The sequence below is a fragment of the Ammospiza nelsoni genome, chromosome 2 (genome assembly GCF_027579445.1).
Source record: "Ammospiza nelsoni isolate bAmmNel1 chromosome 2, bAmmNel1.pri, whole genome shotgun sequence".
NCBI classification, from domain to species: Eukaryota; Metazoa; Chordata; class Aves; order Passeriformes; family Passerellidae; genus Ammospiza; species Ammospiza nelsoni.
In genome coordinates, this window is record NC_080634.1 from 27305569 (window position 1) to 27324791 (window position 19223).

Here is a 19223-nt window from a genome sequence, read left to right on the forward strand (position 1 = left end):
ATCAATTTGTTTATGTCAGGTTTGAGAGAACATATACCCGAAGTGTTTATATGGCTTGTCTAAATCTTACCCTGACTGCAGTAATGGCAGGTGTTATCCTTGTCACATGAAATATTTTCACTAAACTACTTCCTTCTGAAACTCTTCCAACTTTCCAAATTTTATTATAACAAATTGTATATCTAAAATATTATACTTTTGGTACTCCTTTATTTCAATGGGAGCACACGGTTTCCATAATAAGAGGAAAGTAGCACAACAATTTCCAGTACATTTCATAATCAAACCTACTCTAGATGCAGTTTACAGAGATATGAATATTGAGGCTAAGCACCATGGTCATAATTTCCCAGTAAACTGAGAAGTGGGCTCTTCAAGGCATCCAAAGAGTCCCTGACCTATTTATAACTTTCATGAGCCCCATACAACCACTTAACAAAAGCTGATCACACCCCTGTTTGACATACAGGGGGACACAAAGTAGAATGAGTCTCATAATTAAGCAATTAAAGAGACTAAACAAAGCACACCAGTCTTTTCCTCAGCACATAGTTTCATCTCTCAGCAGTGCCTGCAGGGAGAGCATTAGTCCCTGCACTTGGGTCCCCATGGGTTACGGTGCATTCAGGTAGCCACCCACCTGGAAACAGATGAGCTGTTTATACCCTCCTGGTTCTCACAGGCCCTCCTGCACACCAGCCCTAGCACAGCCCTTTTCCAGTAGCTGCTTTCATGCTGTGTACTGGTTAAGCAGCAAATATCTCCCAGAGCTGACTCTTGCTAAGTCAGAGGCTTGGCGATTCCAGTGCTTATACCAGACTAAAATGGAGGCCTTGGCCAAGGTGTACGTGCAGTGCCCACAGGGCAGAGCTGGAGGAAAGATGCCCATCTACCACAGGGAGCTGAAGGAGACAAATGGAAGCTTTCTTCTCCAGTGATGCTGTCCTCATGCATCACACACTGCCTGGCTGCGGTGTACTGGGACACCAGTTGGCAACAAATAAAAAAGGCAGCATATTAAAACCAGATAATAACAGGAAAAAAAACACCCTGTTTTGCTGTCTTTTGAGGGTGTTGCCTTGTTGGTTGGCTTCTAATCCAGGTGCTTTCCAGAGGGGATATCTGTGTGCCCCGCTTCCCACATTTTGCCGTGGATCTAAACACACAGGCACTGCTGCTAGGTGAGCGCCATTTGAATTGACAAACTGGGATTTCTGCTGCGTGCCTCACACTTAATGCAGCCCTGCCTGGGCTTTGAAGGCAACGGCTTGTTGCCTTGGGGTCTGAAACTAACAAAGCCGAGCTGAACAAGCCCAGGGCTCCCGTTGGATTGCTCGATCAAAGACAATATTAAACAGCACCGTTTTCATAACTACTATTCTGGGGCTCTTGGAAAGCAAGACAAAGGAGATGAAGTTAATTTCTGTTATCATAGCCTGGTGCAGCTGCAAGGGCCCTGGGAGAAGCCATCTTCTCTTGATGGCTTATACAGACTGTGTCTTTGCAAGAGCTCCCATTAAGCAAACAGAGCTTCAAAAGCTTGTCAGGCACTTCTGATCCCCTCCTCCCTGCACTGCTGTGAAATCCACCCTATTCCTTCCTTCAGACATCTTCCTTGCAGACAAGGAACCTCCCTCTCCTTGATCACTTCCCTGCACCTCTGCTCTCTCCTTCATCTTTTCTGCCAGCAGTGCTGCCCATTGTCCTGCCCAGGGAGACTCAAACTAGGGGGGTGCTGCATCAGGCACAGGAGTGCTGGGCAAGGGAACTGGACAGAGAACAAGTCCTCCAGATTCTGCTCTGCCACCAGCTTAGCTCACAACTTTGGAGAAACATCTTAACCTTTGGTTTCTACATGGTCAGCTAGGATTAACAGGGCCCAAGCTTTTTTTTTTTTTTTTTTTTCAGTTGATGGCAAACAAAACTGCACAGTATATCCTATTTCTTTCTATTCCTAGATGTGATAGGTGATGGAAGTCACAAAGCAGTATTGCAGGAGAAAGTTGAAGCTATCTCCTGTTAGAAGCACTCTTTGGGGCATTTGAGGCAATCTTACAAACCATCATTGTCACGGTCAACAAATCAACTTGAGAACGCATGCTTGTCAGCATCCGTGCTATCCCAGGATGTACATAGGTACCTTGGGTTCTGATCTTTCTTCTTTACTCTTCATCCATAGTTGAGCATAGAGATAATTTATGGAAAAGCAGGAGTGTGTTAGAACTTGCACATCCTCTCAGCTTGGTTGCAGTAAGGACAAGGAGGATGAGAAGCTGGGTAACCATGAAAAGCTTTGAAATGAGATTACTGAAAGAGAGGAAATAGCTCCAGAGAGCTTTGTTTAAAGCCTTCCTCATCACAGTGCATGTTATTCCTTTGAGGTCACTCAGATAAAGGCACAAATTTGGATATGGCATGGAAATAAAGCACTTCTTGAGTTAAGCAGGGTACTTCAAGAACTGGTCTGCACCACGGACAGAACACCTCAATTTCCTCCTCTCAAACTGGGAGTTTACCTTGGGAGTCTACAATCTAGGGAGATGTCCCCAGCCACCTGACTACTCCTGTCCTGGAATTACTCTTTGCTAATAACTCCCATCTGGGATTTCACAAAATGGTTTCATTCAAGCTTGCTCTTCCCTCTAATCTCAAGTTCCCCAATTAGTTGAAAAAACCACTAAAATACAGAAAAGTCTTGCTGAAAAATTTTTGGATAGATCCAATACTGATGCCCATGAAGTGAATAAAAAGGTAACATCAGGCTCAAACAACAGGGATCACCTGTGTCCAGCCATTTGCTGATACCTGTCACATCTCCCTCATGTCAGAGTTTTTCCTACTAAGAGGCCAGTACAGATCTCCAACAATTTCTGAACAAAACTGCCCATTTTAACTGTTGGAGGCAGAGAAAGAAAGAGCTGTTCTCAACCCAGAAGAGAAGAAGCCAGTCTTCAGTTTTAAAGCAAATCTTCTAGATGTAAATTGCTTCATAATTTAAGTTTATTGAACATCTAACACCAGGAAATGTGCAATTCATGAAATTTTCAGTGAAGATATACGAATGAGAGTTTCCGATACATTTTTAAAATGTGAAATTATCAAAGTTTTATGCACTGTCAACTTTGGCCACATACGGCAGAGTTAATTGAAAGCGCGGTCCTGGCTTTAAAGGTGTCCCCATGAAAGTGGCAATGTTTGTTTTATTGTCTCTTAGTCATTTGCAACTCAAAGGTGCCCAAATTTATGCATGAGAAAGTGTTTCTTCCAACTGCCAGCCTGCACTGCAAGACATTATTGAATCCAAGAATCCGGGTAGATGCTTTATTTCTTGCATTCACGTCACTGGTCCTGTAGTTTCTGCAAATTAAATAACGTGTCTGTTTTCCAAGATGCAACCCTTAATGTCCAGGTCAGACCCCATAAGAAATTTGCTTGCAGTGGATCAAAGATCCTCTGGTTGGAGTACCCTCAACAAGAGGAGCAAACAAGACAGGAACAAACTGCTGGTAAAAAGCAGAAGGGTAAAGGTATCCCCTCACACAGTAGGGCAGAACAAACTTTGATAAAAGGACACAGGTTACAACTCTTCCCCTCATAGACACATCCCAGTTTAGGATTTCTGTAGCCTCAAGTTGGAACAGGTACTGCCAAGGACAACAAACTGAACAGCTCATCCTTAACCTCCTACAGAGAGACAGCATAAATCCAGGCTTGAAGCCTCTGCTCCATGAAATTGGATTAGAGACTCTACTTTGGGTCTACCTAAACCAGACAAATAGCCCTTACAGACTTTTTTTTTTTTTCTCTTTCCTTGTTTTGTTTTGGTTATTTTTCCACATAAAATTCTCTGAAAAGGCAAAAAAAATCATTGAGGAGGACTTAGGCAATCTTCTACCCCACAACCACAACCAAGGCCACAGAGCAGAACTCAAACTCCAACACAGAACTGATGGTTTTCTAAAAAAAAACAACATAAGATCATATGTTCTCAGTATAACCCTGGTGCAGGAAGGAGACATCATAGAAGTTGTTGGACTACTTGGTTTTACTACAAGTACATCTTTGGTCCCTTGTTTTGGTCATAAAACTGCAGCAGTAGGAAACATGAAGTGGGATATGTGGTTAAAGTTTAATGCAGGGAGATGAAAGAGCTATGTTTTCCCCTTCCTTGCAGCTGCAGCGAGCCAACATCAGGAGTAAAAAGAAATTGACCACAGTGACTGCAGACTGCAGAGCAGATACCACACTGTACATTTTACAAATGCAACAGAGCTACCCACCTCCAAAAGGGAAATACACAGTGTCAGCTCCCCTTCTGTGGCCACTGTCCCCAACATTGTTGCTGAGATACCTGCAAGGGCTGTGCTGCTGCTGCCACCTCTGCTCACAGAGCCAACAAGCATTTCTCAGCCATCTGCTGTGACAAGTAGGGGCTCTTCCACAGCCTGCCTTCAGCACAGCAAGCCAAGGAACAGAGATCGGGGACCGGGGTGCTTTTGGAAACGTGAACTTCTTCACCTGTGTCTGTGGGGCAGGTGCAGACTTATTTTGCTTGCCTACTATCTAGCACTTAATGCAAGCCCCTCTGAATGGTGGAAGTCACAGAGCTCTAACATGTATAGTGGCTAAAAACACACCTAGAGAGAAAAATCAGACGTCTCCAAAGCAGCCCAGGGCTTGGGGAGTATTGTGCTTTCTGAACTGTGGGACAACCATGTTCCAGATCTTGCTCTATTTTGGAACAGAAATAGATTTTAATGTCTTATATTGTACTGGCTTAGAAGCAGTCTCCGCTTCTTTTAAAAAGGCCATCCTAGCCATGAGAATTTCTTCTTTGTAACAGTTTTCATAAAACAACCATATTTTCCCAAACAGTTTCTCTTTTTACTATTCATGTGATCATTTTTACAGCACCAGCTCTGGCTACTAGCAAAAGTAGCGACTAAATAGTATCAATCCACTTTTTTCACTTAGATCAAACATGTAAATTGCAGAAAAAAAAAAAAAATTAATTTGAGAAGAGCTCTCCTTCCTATCAGCATTGCTATTAGGTAATGCTGCTGTTAGACATCTGTACAGGAATTTGAGAAAATGGATGTCTGGGTGATTTTTAATTTTGCCTTTGAATTGCTTGGGTTTTTCTTCAGAAGCTCAGCACAGCAAAACAACCACAAGTTTGCCACCAATTGTCCTCTTCCTTATAACACCCTGGGTCTCTCTTTTCCTTTCAGAGCTGCAGTTCACGCAACCCAGAGAGGGGACCCAGAGCTCCATCCTGCACCCTCAGTTGCAGGAATGTATTTCAGAGTCTCTGCTGCTGTGCCTTTGCCCCGGTGACTACAGGAGGCAGCAGCATTGTGCTGTGGCTGCACCGCTGGTGCAAAGCGCCAAACGTTCTGCCGGGGTTAGAATGAGATTAGCAAAATCCTACGGAACAATGATTCAAAGGTGCTGTAACAAATCAATTTCCTGCGTGCAAAAAACACAATTACTACACCAATTATCTTGCTCTCACCCCATCCCTCTCTCTGCAGTGAGCCAGGGCTGAGAAACCTCATCCTTTGGGCTGCGAACATATAGTCCCTGCTCTTAGGTGACACTGCAAATGGTAGGAGCAGTAGTTCTCCATCTCCCTTGATGAGCTGTGCCACTCAAGGGCACAGAGGTTACCAAAATAATACAGGGAAACAATGGACCCTTGGTCTTGGAACCTGTATTCCAAGTTCTCCACCTCCATGAGCAAGCATGCTACCATTCCAGAGCAATTCATATCTGCCAATGCAGATTATCACCTCTAGTGTTTCTAATCTTCTGCACTTCATCATCTTTTAGTTAATTTCCCACATCTCCCTGTTTTCCCATTGCGGCACAAATGCAGAACCTCTATATAATGCAAAGATGGAGGGTAAGGGGGGATTTTTTATTCTTTTCAGAGCCTACAGATTTTTCTAAGGGGAGATTCCAACATCAAAAATCAACACGTTCAGCACAGACAACCCAAGTCTACAATGTTTCTTGTCTGTCATTCAGAGCCAGAGCCCAGCTGCAGTCCCATTACACCACATCTGAGCTGATGAGCTCCCCCACCCTGCTGAGGTGCATTTGGTAAGGATGCCATTACCAGCAGCATAACAAGGCTAGTCAAAAAGTCCAAGCTGAGCAGCATCAATTTCCACCCACAGTCAGCAGTCTCCACGTTTTGTTCCCTGGCACTGCTGAGCTGCTGAGGCCCTCAAACAGGCCTTGCACTGACTGGGAAAGATCCAGCAACACTGAACAGTCTGGACTGCATGCAATGCAAAGTGGTGCTCCTTGCCTCCTGCCCAGAAAACAGATTGCAATTTGCATAGTGCTGTACCTGAGCTAATAAACCATCATGAACTCTCTCTGGGTCTGCAACCATGGCACAAATAATCTTCAGTCTGGATAATTCCCATTATGTATCCTGGCTCCTTCACTCCAGCCACAGTACCTTTTACCTCTGGAAGTCCATGGTGCCAGCCAGCATCCACTACTAAACTTGCTCTCAATTCTGTCTGCTCCCATTCCCATTAAACCCAGCAGCCAACAGCACCAATCTCACTCTTCAGTTCTTGCTGCAGGTGAGATAAGAGCAAACCAGATGCATGATTCCCACACGCTGCTGATCAGCCTGGCAGTCTCCTGCCATCTTGTCCTGCTGCTGCCTCCCTCACTGGCCCTGCTCCCTCCAGCTCACACATGGCCCTGGGAGGGCTCAGCTCTTGTGACATGCCATGAATGCTACGGGCTCAACCGCATCACCTTCTGAGCCTGAAGGGAGCAGTCCAGCGTTCAGTTACCCATTTTGAGAACGTGCAAGGTAAAGAATCACAGAGTCACAGAATAATGAGGTTGGAAGAGACCTCTAAGATCATCAAGTCCAACCTATGCCCTAACACCTCAACTAGTCTATAGGACCAAGTGCCATGTCCAGTCTTTTCCTAAACACATCCAGAGATGGTGATTCTACCACCTCCCTGGGAAGAGCATTCTTGGCCCCTCTCCAGCCTCGTTGCCTCCTCTGGACATGCTCAAGTGTCTCAAGGTCCTTCCCAAACTGAGGGTTCAGAACTGGACACAGCACTCGAGGTGTGGCCTCACCAGAGCCGAGTACAGGGGAAGGATGGCCTCCCTGCTCCTGCTGGCCACATTATCCCTGATACAGGACAGAATGCCCTTGGCCACCAGGGCACACTGCTGACTCATGTTCCGTCTGTTGTCGACCAGCACCCCCAGGGTGAAAAGAGCAGAGCCTGTATGTGCCACATGTGTCAACAGGGAATCTGTCAAAGCCTAACACAACTCACAGGACAGAGTTACAGACACTGAGTTTTCACCTTATTTGGCATCCAGCAGGCTGCCTTTCCCCACCTATCAGACAAACATGAACATTCCACAAAAAGAAAGAGGAAAAGGGTCTTTGAGTTAAGCAGCTGATACAATAAGGATTTCAATTGTTAATATAGACTACTTCCTCACGTCTTGCACCAGTATTTGCATCACAGCACAAATAATACAAGGCAAGAAAGAAAAACACTTTAAAGAATATGGCTCTTTGTCAGACTGGAAGTATTAGCTGTGATTCAGAAATTAATGACAGCATAAAAATCTATTAAGGCATCTCGACTGTCTCTCAAGGGACCTTTTCATGCTTGTAGTGCATGGATTATTCTCCAGGGCTCTGCCCAGCCAAACTTCAGATGTCCCAAATGACAGCAATTCCACCATGATTCTTAACAAAGCTATATCACCGTCTAATCTCTTTCTTGCATTAACAGTCTCTCCTCTTCTGCCAATTTTTTTCTTTCCTTCTCCAAATTTTCTATCATGAGAGACTCTTCTAGCTCTGAGTCCACACTAGACAATTCTTCATGCCTTCCCAGTATGCCTACATCATTAGCATAGCTCCTCTTTAGTCATTTAGCCAAAACAGCTATATATTTAGCTTTCACAAGCATTCTTCATAAGTCAGTCCCTCCAGCCCCTTAATCATTCTCCTTGCAATCCTCTGAATTCCCTCTAATTTTGTTTACATCTTTCTGGAATTGAAGTGCCCGGAACCAAGTGCTGTAAACAACAACAGCTTGTTATCTGGCTAGACTGCAATTCTGGTGCTCACAGCACAGGCCCTGCACATGCCATGCACACACAGACACACGCACATGCTCGTCCTCTGGTTCAGACACAGCATCACTACAGCACATGAGTTCTGCTCACTGGACATTCCCTCCTCCACAGGGACGCCAGCTGAGTCTCTTTCAAGGAAATCCAGTTCCAAAAAAGGTGAGGGCAGATCTTCAGCACAGCACTTTCAGCTGCCTGCAGGCTCAGGACAGACAGCAGCTGTTGGCTGCGCTCAGGTAACATTTTCAAGTTTTTGATAACAACTATAAAGGCCACAATTTTCAGAACTTTTTTGTTTTAGATGCCAGTTGAGACTCTGATGCAGTCTTATGACAGAAGATAACACATCACAGGGAAGCCTTTAAGCACTTGTGCCTTAATCTGTGCTTGAAACTCAAGTTGGATTTTTTCCAACAAAACACCTTTTTATTCTTTATTAGAAAAATGCCATTTTGGTGAAGCAGAAATGTTGTGCAAAGATCTTTGTTTTGCTTCAACAAACTTCTGGAGAACTTGAGAAAGAGTTCAGGAAAAAAACCTTTCAAGGTTCCTGCCAGCTCTCAAGACATCTGAATCACAGAATATTCTATGTTGGAAAGGACCCACAAGGACCATTAAGTCTAGCTTTAAAGTCAATGGTCCACATGAGGACGGAACCCAAAACTCGACATTATAATCACCAAGGCACCAAGGAAAGCTGGCAGCTTCACAAGAAAGTTCCTTCTAGACCAAGGTCACCCTGAGACCCTCCCTGTTACAATTTTAAAACCTCTTCTCACTTAGAATCCCCAGGTCTGAAAGAATTTCAGAGCTGTTACTCTTGTGCGTATAAAGGAATCAGAGCTTTGAAGTCTTCTGCCTCCCCAATACATTTCACATGGCCATTCCTCCTACACAGCAGCTATGACAAAGCTTCAGCATCCAGGAGAGCTTGAGGAGTTTGTTTCAATTTTTGTGGTGATTCCAGTCACTTTGGTCAGCAGGAAGAAGAGACCAAAAACTCTTGGGGTTGACCAGGGTAGGAGCAGAGCCTACATGCAGAGGTCTTGTGAGGTTCCTTGAAGCTTGAAGAAAAGGCTGCTGCTACAAATATTTACATTGGGATAGACAGAGCAAGGCCAGCCAGAATGGCCTTTTCTTTCTTTCCTCTGTGCACACAACAGGCCAAAGGAGAAGGAAGACTGCACTGCTGACCGTAGCTCTAGGTCCCTCTGGGGCAATGCCACAGCTCATTTACCTCATGCTGCAGCTGGACTTTTTTTTTTTTTTATCAACATCCCAATCTGTTGCAGCTCTGTGGCTGTTGGATAGTACAGAAACCAGTCACCAATAGGCACCTAAGATACATGAAATTGGAGCGCTTATGTACCCTCACTTAGCTCCCACTGTTTCCTGCTTTCCCCTCTCTTAGCTGACCTCAACTACAGACAGCTCTCACACCACTTGAGCAAGCATGATTAATTTTTTTTTCTTTGAATCACCAAGAAATTACTGTTCATAAAAGCTCAACATCAATACAGCACAATTCCTCCAAACAGTTTCCTTTCCTCTCCAGGAGATGAGAAGTGCAGAACATCTCACGAGGGCATTCTCAGGCAGGTCTGTCCTGCTCAGCTACCCAAACTGAGACTGGACAGAACACAGCCACGCTGGACAGAGCCTGTGCTGTTGAGGGGATTAAACCAGCAAGGCTGTGTTAATGAAGGTAACAGCCAGAGTACAAAGTTGCTGATTTTACTGCTTTAGGCTGCATCCAGCTCATAAAATAGCATAGCTACACAAGGAAGGTGGGTTCAGTCAGGTTGTACTATTTTTGAACATGTTGGTCTAAATAAAAAACAATGCAACTTGTGCATGTAAGAAAGCCTCCTTTTATCCTCTTCCTTCTATTCCCAGAAACTCTCCCATGAAAGTGTAGGAAGCAAACATGTTCTTTCCACTCTCTAGGCTGTATTTCCTGCCCAGGTGACTGAAGTGTGACTAAGTTGCCACCTTACACTGAGGCTATCACAGAAAGATGAGGAGGGGTAGCCAAACCACAGAAACAATTCTGTTTCACTGCAATAATCTCTTACTGTGTCAAGATAGGATGCAAATGTACTATGAATAATGGTCACTCCAAAAGCACACATAGCTACACGGACATTCCTATCAGCAATCAGGCCGCATTCACCTCCTGCACTAACATTCATGACAAGTCCCTTGCACAAAACACAACTCTGGACCAGATTTGTTAACATTTCTCAAGCATCTTTACCACACAACCTGTGCATTTTCTGTCACATGCACACACTCAAATGCATGTGCATGCATTTATAGATTTTTTTTTCTTCTGTTCTATACATGCACCTTCTCAAAAGCCAAGGAAGATCTATTCAAAGGTCATACCTTTATGCACAGATCATGTATACAGGCACAAATAAAACTGGATGTTTCGATCCCATTGTACAAAGTAACTTTACAAGGCAAAGACTAAATACTTCATTTTATGAAGGTGTACCAACATGAGAAAAGTCTAAATGCATTTACACTTCAAAAATTCCACAGATGCCCCTTTAAATAACCCCTCCTTCCTGCAGGCAAAACCTTACCAGCAAATCCCTCCTTTTTCAGACACTCAGGTACACATCCCCCCAGTCAGCCTGTCCAACACCCACAGTAACAGTGCACTGGCTGCAGGGCTCCTGATCAGAGAGGGTCCTGCTCCCTTGGTGGAGCTTTGGGTCAGCTGCTGAGGGTCAGGCACAGCCAGGCTCCAAGCAGGTGCAGCAACAGAGTGCATGCAGAAGAATATTAATAGTTATTGTCCTAGCAGGTTGTAAGGATTAATTGGTTCTGGCCTACAACTCCCCATCAATGTAAGTGCTTAGGGGCAGAGGGGAGGGAGCTGTGATTACACACTTACATTGCATACTCATATGCTATTGATTTCCCAATTGCAAAGGCCCACAGCCTTTCGTTTGTCTCCTTGCTTGCTCCCTCCCTCATGCCAGTGCTCATGACCTGCCTGCCACATCTTCCCCCTCCCAGCAGCACAGTCATCACCACCAGAAAAAGGAGGGGGACACGCTTTTTGTGGGACAGCTCTGCCAAATCAGAAAGAAATGCAGAAACCTACGTCCATGACGTCACACAGAGGCAAACTCTAGGGAAGGGAATGAATTTCAACAACTGAGTTTCCTTTGGAAGCTTTATATGACCTGGGGACTGCAAAAGCCAGACTGTGATCACACAGCTGTGATCACACTCACCTTGCCTTAAGCCAAAGCCCCTCCTCTGAAGCCTGCCTTCTCATTTTTTTTTTTTAATAAAAAAAACAGCCCTTCAGAAAAACAAAAACAAATCAAAACCACAACACACCAACCTGCCTTAATTGGATACATGTACCCTTGCCTTGCCTCCAAAACCATCTCCCCTCAGAGGTACCATTCAAAGTCCACTACCTCTACAGATGACAACCACTGAAAAATCCTATTTTATGCTTGTGGGTGACCAATAAGCATGTCTAGCGGAGAGGGCCCTTTACCCTCAGCATGTAGTTATGCAGAATTTCTTCCCCAGGAACATTAAAACAGCAGATATGGCCAGCAAGACTTCACTGTGATACAGAGTACTCCTTTGCCTCAGAAAAACCAGGGTAGCAGCCCTTGTAGTGCTTTTCCTTTTCTTTCTTTGCAGATGAGCAGGGCAATGCTGCCACACAGGCAGGCAACCTACTGGAGGGCTGCCTCACAAGGAAATGCCTCAGCTTCCAGGAAATTCAGCATCAGCCAAAGCACCACGGAGCAATGGCATAGCACAGAATGGGCCGGGCTTCTTTGGCTTCTTTTTCCTGTGCCTGTTTCTGTAAGAATCATGATGTACTCCCAGCATTTTTCCCCCTTCCATGCTGATGTGTGCCCTTTGCTGACACCAGGAGAGGGCTGTGTCTCACAAACTCACCTACACATGCCCTTAGCTCCCTCTCAGAGTGGGACGGGATGGTCTGTGCTGTGCTTGATATTTCTGGTTTTATCATGGATGCATTGACAGCAGGAAGAGTACATTAGCTGCCAAAATCATTGCTCATTTAGTATGAGCAGCAAATGAAACTGTTATGCACCATTTTAAGGAAAAGGGGATACCAAAGAAGCAAAGATTCATGCTTCTTTTAGGGACCACAGACAGCAGAATTCTGCATCCTTCCCACAGCACCCTATGCACAAAGGAGATGATATTTGGCAAAACACATGTCCCCATGTTCAAAGGCACACATGAAAGATTTTCTCCAGACTCCTCGAGGATATCTTTGTCTGGTACCATTATAGACTTCTCTCAGATCATTCAGTCCTTTAATAGCCTCTGTCAGGCAGCAACCACCTCAGCTGATCCTCTCCCACAGAAAAACCCATCAGGTGCTCTGATGTGCCCAGAAAAAAGGACGTCCCTTGCCCTCACTCTTCATCAGCTTTTGCCACCTGTCCTCTCTTGACAGCACACAGGGAAGCAAGCAGGGATACAGCTCCCCATCACCAGCCCAGCCCCAGCAGCCTCTGCAGGCAGCTGCACACAACACTCAGCTCTGCCCTGGGACCGGCACATCCCCATCCCTGGTCTAACCCAGGCCAACACATCCCCATCCCTGGTTCTAACCCAGGCCAACACATCCCCATCCCTGGTCTAACCCAGGCCAACACATCCCCATCCCTGGTTCTAACCCAGGCCAACACATCCCCATCCCTGGTTCTAACCCAGGCCAACACATCCCCATCCCTGGTCTAACCCAGGCCAACACATCCCCATCCCTGGTTCTAACCCAGGCCAACACATCCCCATCCCTGGTTCTAACCCAGGCCAACATATCCCCATCCCTGGTTCTAACCCAGTCCAATACATCCCCATCCCTGGTCTAACCCTGTCCAACACATCCCCATCCCTGGTCTAACCCAGTCCAACACATCCCCATCCCTGGTTCTAACCCAGTCCAATACATCCCCATCCCTGGTTCTAACCCAGTCCAACACAGCACCATCCCTGGTTCTAACCCAGTCCAACACAGCACCATCCCTGGTTCTAACCCAGTCCAATACATCCCCATCCCTGGTCTAACCCAGTCCAATACATCCCCATCCCTGGTCTAACCCAGTCCAACACATCCCCATCCCTGGTTCTAACCCAGTCCAACACAGCACCATCCCTGGTTCTAACCCAGTCCAACACAGCACCACCCCTGGTTCTAACCCCCATCCTAAGCAACTCAGCTTTGCGCAGGGTAGGGGAAGGATTCCAGCCCCACCAGCAAGGCAAGGTGGGGGGAGTATTCTGTATCACAGTGAAGTCTTGCTGGCCCCACCAGCAAGGCAAGGGCCTTGGCTCACAGGAGGCACAGCCAGCACACAGAAAGGGTGTGCACTGGCTCTGCCAGCAGCCTAGGATGAGGGCACCTGTATTCCTCACCCTGGAACAGAGCTCCTGGAAGGAGCTCTGTTGCTAGTGAAGAAAAAAGTAAAAAGAGTAAGTATAAAAGAGCACATCTCCTCCTCAGACCATTAGTGTACACATAAATGTGCTCCAAGGCTGAAAAGGAGTGCCCAAAAACATTGGGAACTGGGTTCTTTGTTACAGAACTAGTAAAACTCTTGTATGAGAAAAGATATCTGAGAATAAAAGATGAAGCAAATTTTTACTTATTATAACAAAGCCCTCTGAGCAGGTAGCTGAGTGCTGAGATTCATAGCAGCTAGAGGAAATGGGTTCTTACTTGTATAATTATTGATTATTATGGTCAGCAATCACTGGATATAAGTGGAAGAAACACTTGGGACATCTTTTCAATGCTCCCTGTTTGCAGATAAAAAGCCTTCTCTACTTCTCCCCTGTCCTAAGCCCACAAGAAAAGTATATTGGTTCATGTATTAAACCTCTTCATCATTTAAGGGAATGCAAGGCAGCTGAAAGAGTTGTCTCTTCATCAATAGAGTCCAGCCTGTGAGAGCTTCCCTTGCCTTACTCAAGAAGGGAGAACTGGAAACAGATAGGAAGAAAAGTATATTCAGGGGAGCAGGAAAAGCCTTTTCTTTCCTCTCCAGTTGGCAGTATCTCAATGTTATCCAACTGCATCACAAGGCCCCGTGCTGTTCCCCATCCACCACAGTGTCACCCACACACTCACATTGCTGCTGCTCTCTCCCCGCTCCCCATCCATTACACATTATCAGCACAGGCACACTGGGGTGCACACTTCCATCCCTACAGATTGCACACCCCTCACCCAGTAACAAACACATCATTTCTCACACCCGCATTGCCCAGTGACGTTACAAAACGTGAGACTCTACAGACAATATTTGTGCTGTGTACCAACCTAAAGCAGCCTGTGCCACTTACCCGCTGTTTCCATGATTTCTTTCATCAGACTCATTCCTCATTTAAGAACACCCTTGAGCAGCTCAAGAAATACATTATAAATAAACATTGCCAGGACTGTGCAAGCCAGTTCAGCATGTCCTTTCCTAAACCATCCACTCCTCTAAACTGGCTGGGGAGGTATCTTACTTTTATAATTTTTATGGTTTTTTTTAAACACAAAGTCTTTTACAATTAACCAATTAGGTGGGGTTGTCAGGGAGGTTCATTAAAACAAGCTGGGATTTTGCAAATTGCTGATTTGAAACAGCTGCTATTTTTCAACAGAGAATTTGTTTAGAAGAATTTTCAACTTAAAGCAATGCTGAAGGAAATGTATAATTTGTCAAGGCATTCATTTTTTAAAATAAATGCTCAGGGTGAGGAAATAAAAATTAATTTTCATATTGACAGCTAAGTAAGAGTAATAAATAGTAAGTGAAAGTGCAAACATCAACACAAAATTCTTGTAAATTATCTAAATGCAATTTTTTTATAGACCCTAATAATATGCTTCTCCACCCCATACTCATACACCCATTTTTGACTTGGGGAAAAAAAAAAGAAAAAGAAAAATTCAGCTTTACAATCCAATCCAATTCAACAATCTGATATTTCTCAGATGCTTCTGGGCGCATTGTGCTAAGAAACGAATCCTTTCGAGGGAAGACCTACAGCATGCCACTAGAAAATCCTAGAAAATCCCACCCACCAGCAGTGCTGGGGTGTGTAGGTACTTTTACTCCTCCAGCCCCCACAGGGCAGGGAGGCCAGTGCACCGTGCAGGAGGAACAACCATCCCGCCTCCGAGCCACCTGCCTGCCAGGGAGGGCTGGAAGTGCAGCCGCAGAGAAATGCAAGAATCCCGAGCCACCAAAATGGGGAAACACAGTGATGGTGGGGGGAATCCTCCGTGCAGGACTTGGAGCATCTCACCCAGGGGGCAAGGAGCAAAGGCTGGAGCTGTGCCAAAGCCCCTGAGCCCTTCGCGTCCCGCCTGGCGGAGCAGGGGCGCTGGGGGCGGCAGCCCGCGCTGGGCACCGGAGCCCCTGGCTCTCCTGCCAGGCTCAGCCCCAGCGCTGCTATTCACCCTCGGCCCGGCAATACCAGCGGTGCTCCCTTCTCCCCCGCGCCTGCTGGCTCCGGGGGAGCGGAGAAAGACGAGGAGATGCTTTTGCGGCCAGCGGTACACCCCCAAGCGGACGGCGAGGAAAAGCGGAGAGAGGGCACGGCCAAGTTTTGGGTGGCTCGCAGAGGTGCGGGCTCAGGCGCCCGGCTCTGGAGGGATGTGCGCTCAAAGGGCTCTGAGCGGGGTCACTGCCTGCCAAAGCCAATACTGCCGCTTCCTGGGGTAAGAGCTCCACAGAGTTGTGCTCGGCAGGGTTAGAGAAGCGTTCAAAGCTCGTTACCACAGCTTTCAGTGAAAAATAATTAATTTTAAATAAATATTGTGGGGGAGTTGTGTTGGTTTGTTGGGTCTTTTTAAGGGCACAATATTTTCCCACCCCTTTTTAACTCCATCAAATATCTTCAGTCTTGTTTCAGGCAGTGCCCTACTCCTCCCATGCAGCCCCAGTATTTCTGCCTCCCTATTCTCTCACTCTTCACATCAGAGAAGGGAAATCACTGCTGGCTGTGAAACTGGATCCAGCAGTGCTCTGCTTTATATCATGCCAGAAGTTTGGGAGCAGTCGAAAAAGCAGCAAAAAGGTTTGCAAACACTCATACAGCACCACACTACCCTATCCCATCGCAAAACCTAGGGAGGGCAGCTGTGTTGCCTCTGCCTTTGTAGAGGGTATGTGATAATACAGACCTCAAAAGACCTTCCCTGAAGTCTTCAAAATGTGGCTGATACTACAGTGGCAATCCTAACTCACTAAAACAGAAGGTAAAAACTGTCCGTGCCCGTAGCCTGGCATAAGCTCCAGCTATAAGGACGGACTAAAACAGCTCCTGGCTGTGCTGGCATCAGGATGCTCTGGTCACAACTCAGGGAAGGCTTGTGACTTGAAAACACTGCGTGGAGCAAGCACCGTGGTCTAGAGGGTAGGAAATGTGCATCAGACAGGCAGGCAATGCTCAGAGTCAACACAACTTGCCAATGTCCATCTTTCTTGACAGCTCTCTGTCTAATCCTCCAGAGCAGGGCGAAGTTCACACCAAGCTACACAACTTCATTGCTGACGTTATCTACTTATGCCACAAAGGTACTGGTTCTCATCTTGCCCCATGTACAACCTGTGTGCTGGGAAAAATCCTCCTTCCCTGTCAGAAATAGCCACTTCGCAGCAAGAAAGGAAGTCAGCTGGAAGGTGCTGGTGTTGGATTCACAGTCCAGACTTCAGAGAATGTAAATTGAGAGAAAATATGTGACAGTGAAAAGCATGTGTACGAGACCCAGAAATGGGAGAAGTGAGACTATATGAAAAGGAGCACTCAGCAAATGTGAGAAGGTGGCAAAAAATGAAGGATTCCATAGTGAGGGCTTGCAGGAGTGACAGGTGTGAGGCTGCAATAGAAAGCGTGTGTGTGACAGGGAGCCTGCCTGTATGGGAATTTGCTTAGTAGACACAAAATAGAAGAGAACAGTACATGCAAGACTGTGTGTAAAAGTAGGAGCTGAGGGGAAGTGAGGAAGCTGTGACTGGCATATCTCCATGCACGGCATTCCTGCACTAATATGTACAGGAGTGAGAAAAAAGCACTGTGAAAAAAGCCGTGTGTGAGCGAGATACCCTCTAAGGGTGCAGCTCACTGCAAATGCAAGACTGTGAGGCACAGAGTAGGCCAGATAGAGTACATCTATGTTCTTTAGTTATATTTTCACCTATGTGTGTGTATATGTGTGCACACAGGCTTACAAGGCTAGTGAAGCAGGACAGGCAAGGGATTTTAATATGCAAGCAACCTCGAACACAAGTGTTCAGGATGGAGGCTCGAAAGAGGGAGGGGAAAAAGGGGAAGGGAGAACATGAACACAAGGGAAGCAGACTCTCCAGGAATTGCATGTGCTAGGGAGCTAGAACTGTATGTGCCAGAGTGAGTTTATTCATCTTCCCTGCTATATCCCTGAGAGTGTGTGTGTGTGTGTGTGTGTGTGTGTGTGTGTGTGTTCAGGAAGGACCACTGCTGTGAGTGAGTGTGGATCATGCAAAAGCTGCAATTTTGAGGGCTATGATTATATGTACATGTGTGACATGTATTAATACATACAGCATGGAATGCATTAACCCTTAACTCCTGTTTACAGAAAGCATCTCAAAACCAGCTAGCATGCCTGTCATCACTTCGAACTAAATTCCATACTCACACTTGGCTCTTAAAGCAAGAAACCCAGCTGGCAATTCTCCACTGAACAAAACCCCATACCCAACAAATTTTCATCTCCTGTCTTTCCTCCATCACTCTCTCTCTCTTTTTATTTTTTTCTTTTTTTTTTTTTTTTTCCCTCCTGGTATAGAGGGGAAGGACATAGTGTTTTCGCAGACAGACCAGAGGCATAGAGATTCCTTTAACCTCCCCCTCTCTGGACAAAACCAAAATAAAAATAATAAAAAACCCACAAAACAAAACAAAACAAACAAACAAAAACCCCCAAAAGAAACTTAGCACTTATCTCCTCAGGAAGGTAAAGAATCGAGGAGAATCAGTACTTGTGACCCAAAGTGCTGAGAAACAGCAGCTGTGGATGGAGGGGATACCCACCTCTACCCACCACTCTTTTCCTTTGCAAATCTTAACTGTACTCCCCCCACCAACTCCCCCTCTGCAAAAGCATAAATACAGCAGCAAAGTCAGTCACATGCAGTGTCCTCTAACCATAGGATTCACCAGCAGAGATCTCTCCTTGGCTTATTTCCTGAGGCAAGGGTGGGGGGAAGGTTTGGAGGGGAAAACGGGGGGAGAGGAAGCTCCAGCTTCCAGCTCCATGTTTCAGGCCATCCTCAGTCCATCAGCCTCAAATAAAGCAGAAGGGTTTGAGGAGGTTGCAAGAAAGAACTCAGCACATACCTTGCAAGGAGAAGAGGGACAGGAAGAATCCCAGCACCCAGATACTGTGCAGCCAGTAGGTCCTCATGCTTCTCTCTCACTCACTCAGCTTCCTCTGCCTTTTTCTCCGTCTCTTCGCTTCTGTCTCTCTCTCTCAATTTATCTTTTTTTTTTTTTTCTCCCTCTTCGCTCCTCTCAAAGAAAATGGGATTCGTGTTTCCCTTCAGTCCCTCTGGGCTCTGCTTTGCCAGCTCTGACAATCCAGTCGCAGCGCAAGCTGACCCGCGGTGGCCAGATTCCCAAATAACCTCTCACTCTCCCCTTCAAGTGCTGGAGAAAGGGGGGGCCAGGTTGGATGCTCCACCGTAGCCTGGGCTGGCTGTAAACACAGAGAATCTCTCTGTCTCTCTCCTGCAGCTCCAACTAAATGCGACTGTACTTAAACAAGCAATGCCTTATAGGACAGTGCTCAGAGCAGAACAGATCCCACCTCTGCCACCTAGTGTTGCAAGCCAGCTCATTTATTTCATTTTTATATATATAAATATATATACATTATGCTATAGAAATATGGTTCCCTCATTCCTCTACAAATGTATCTCTTGGATCACAGTCTATGAGCCATTCCAGGCTCAGGAGTCCCTGAGGTGCCAGCTCCAGTGTACATAGGGAGGATATTCAGCGAAGGAATATTGCTCATC

General features: G+C 45.9%; 1 protein-coding gene across 1 annotated transcript in view; it reads right to left on the minus strand.

Annotated features, from left to right (window-relative positions):
* LSAMP (limbic system associated membrane protein) overlaps positions 1-18936 on the minus strand; it is a 986356-nt gene extending 967420 nt beyond the window's left edge. The window contains exon 1 of the mRNA XM_059493352.1: positions 18544-18936. Within this exon, the coding sequence (XP_059349335.1) occupies positions 18544-18610 (67 nt within the window). The 5' untranslated portion in view covers positions 18611-18936. The remainder of the gene's footprint in view (positions 1-18543) is intronic.
* Between the last annotated feature and the right edge of the window lie 287 nt (positions 18937-19223).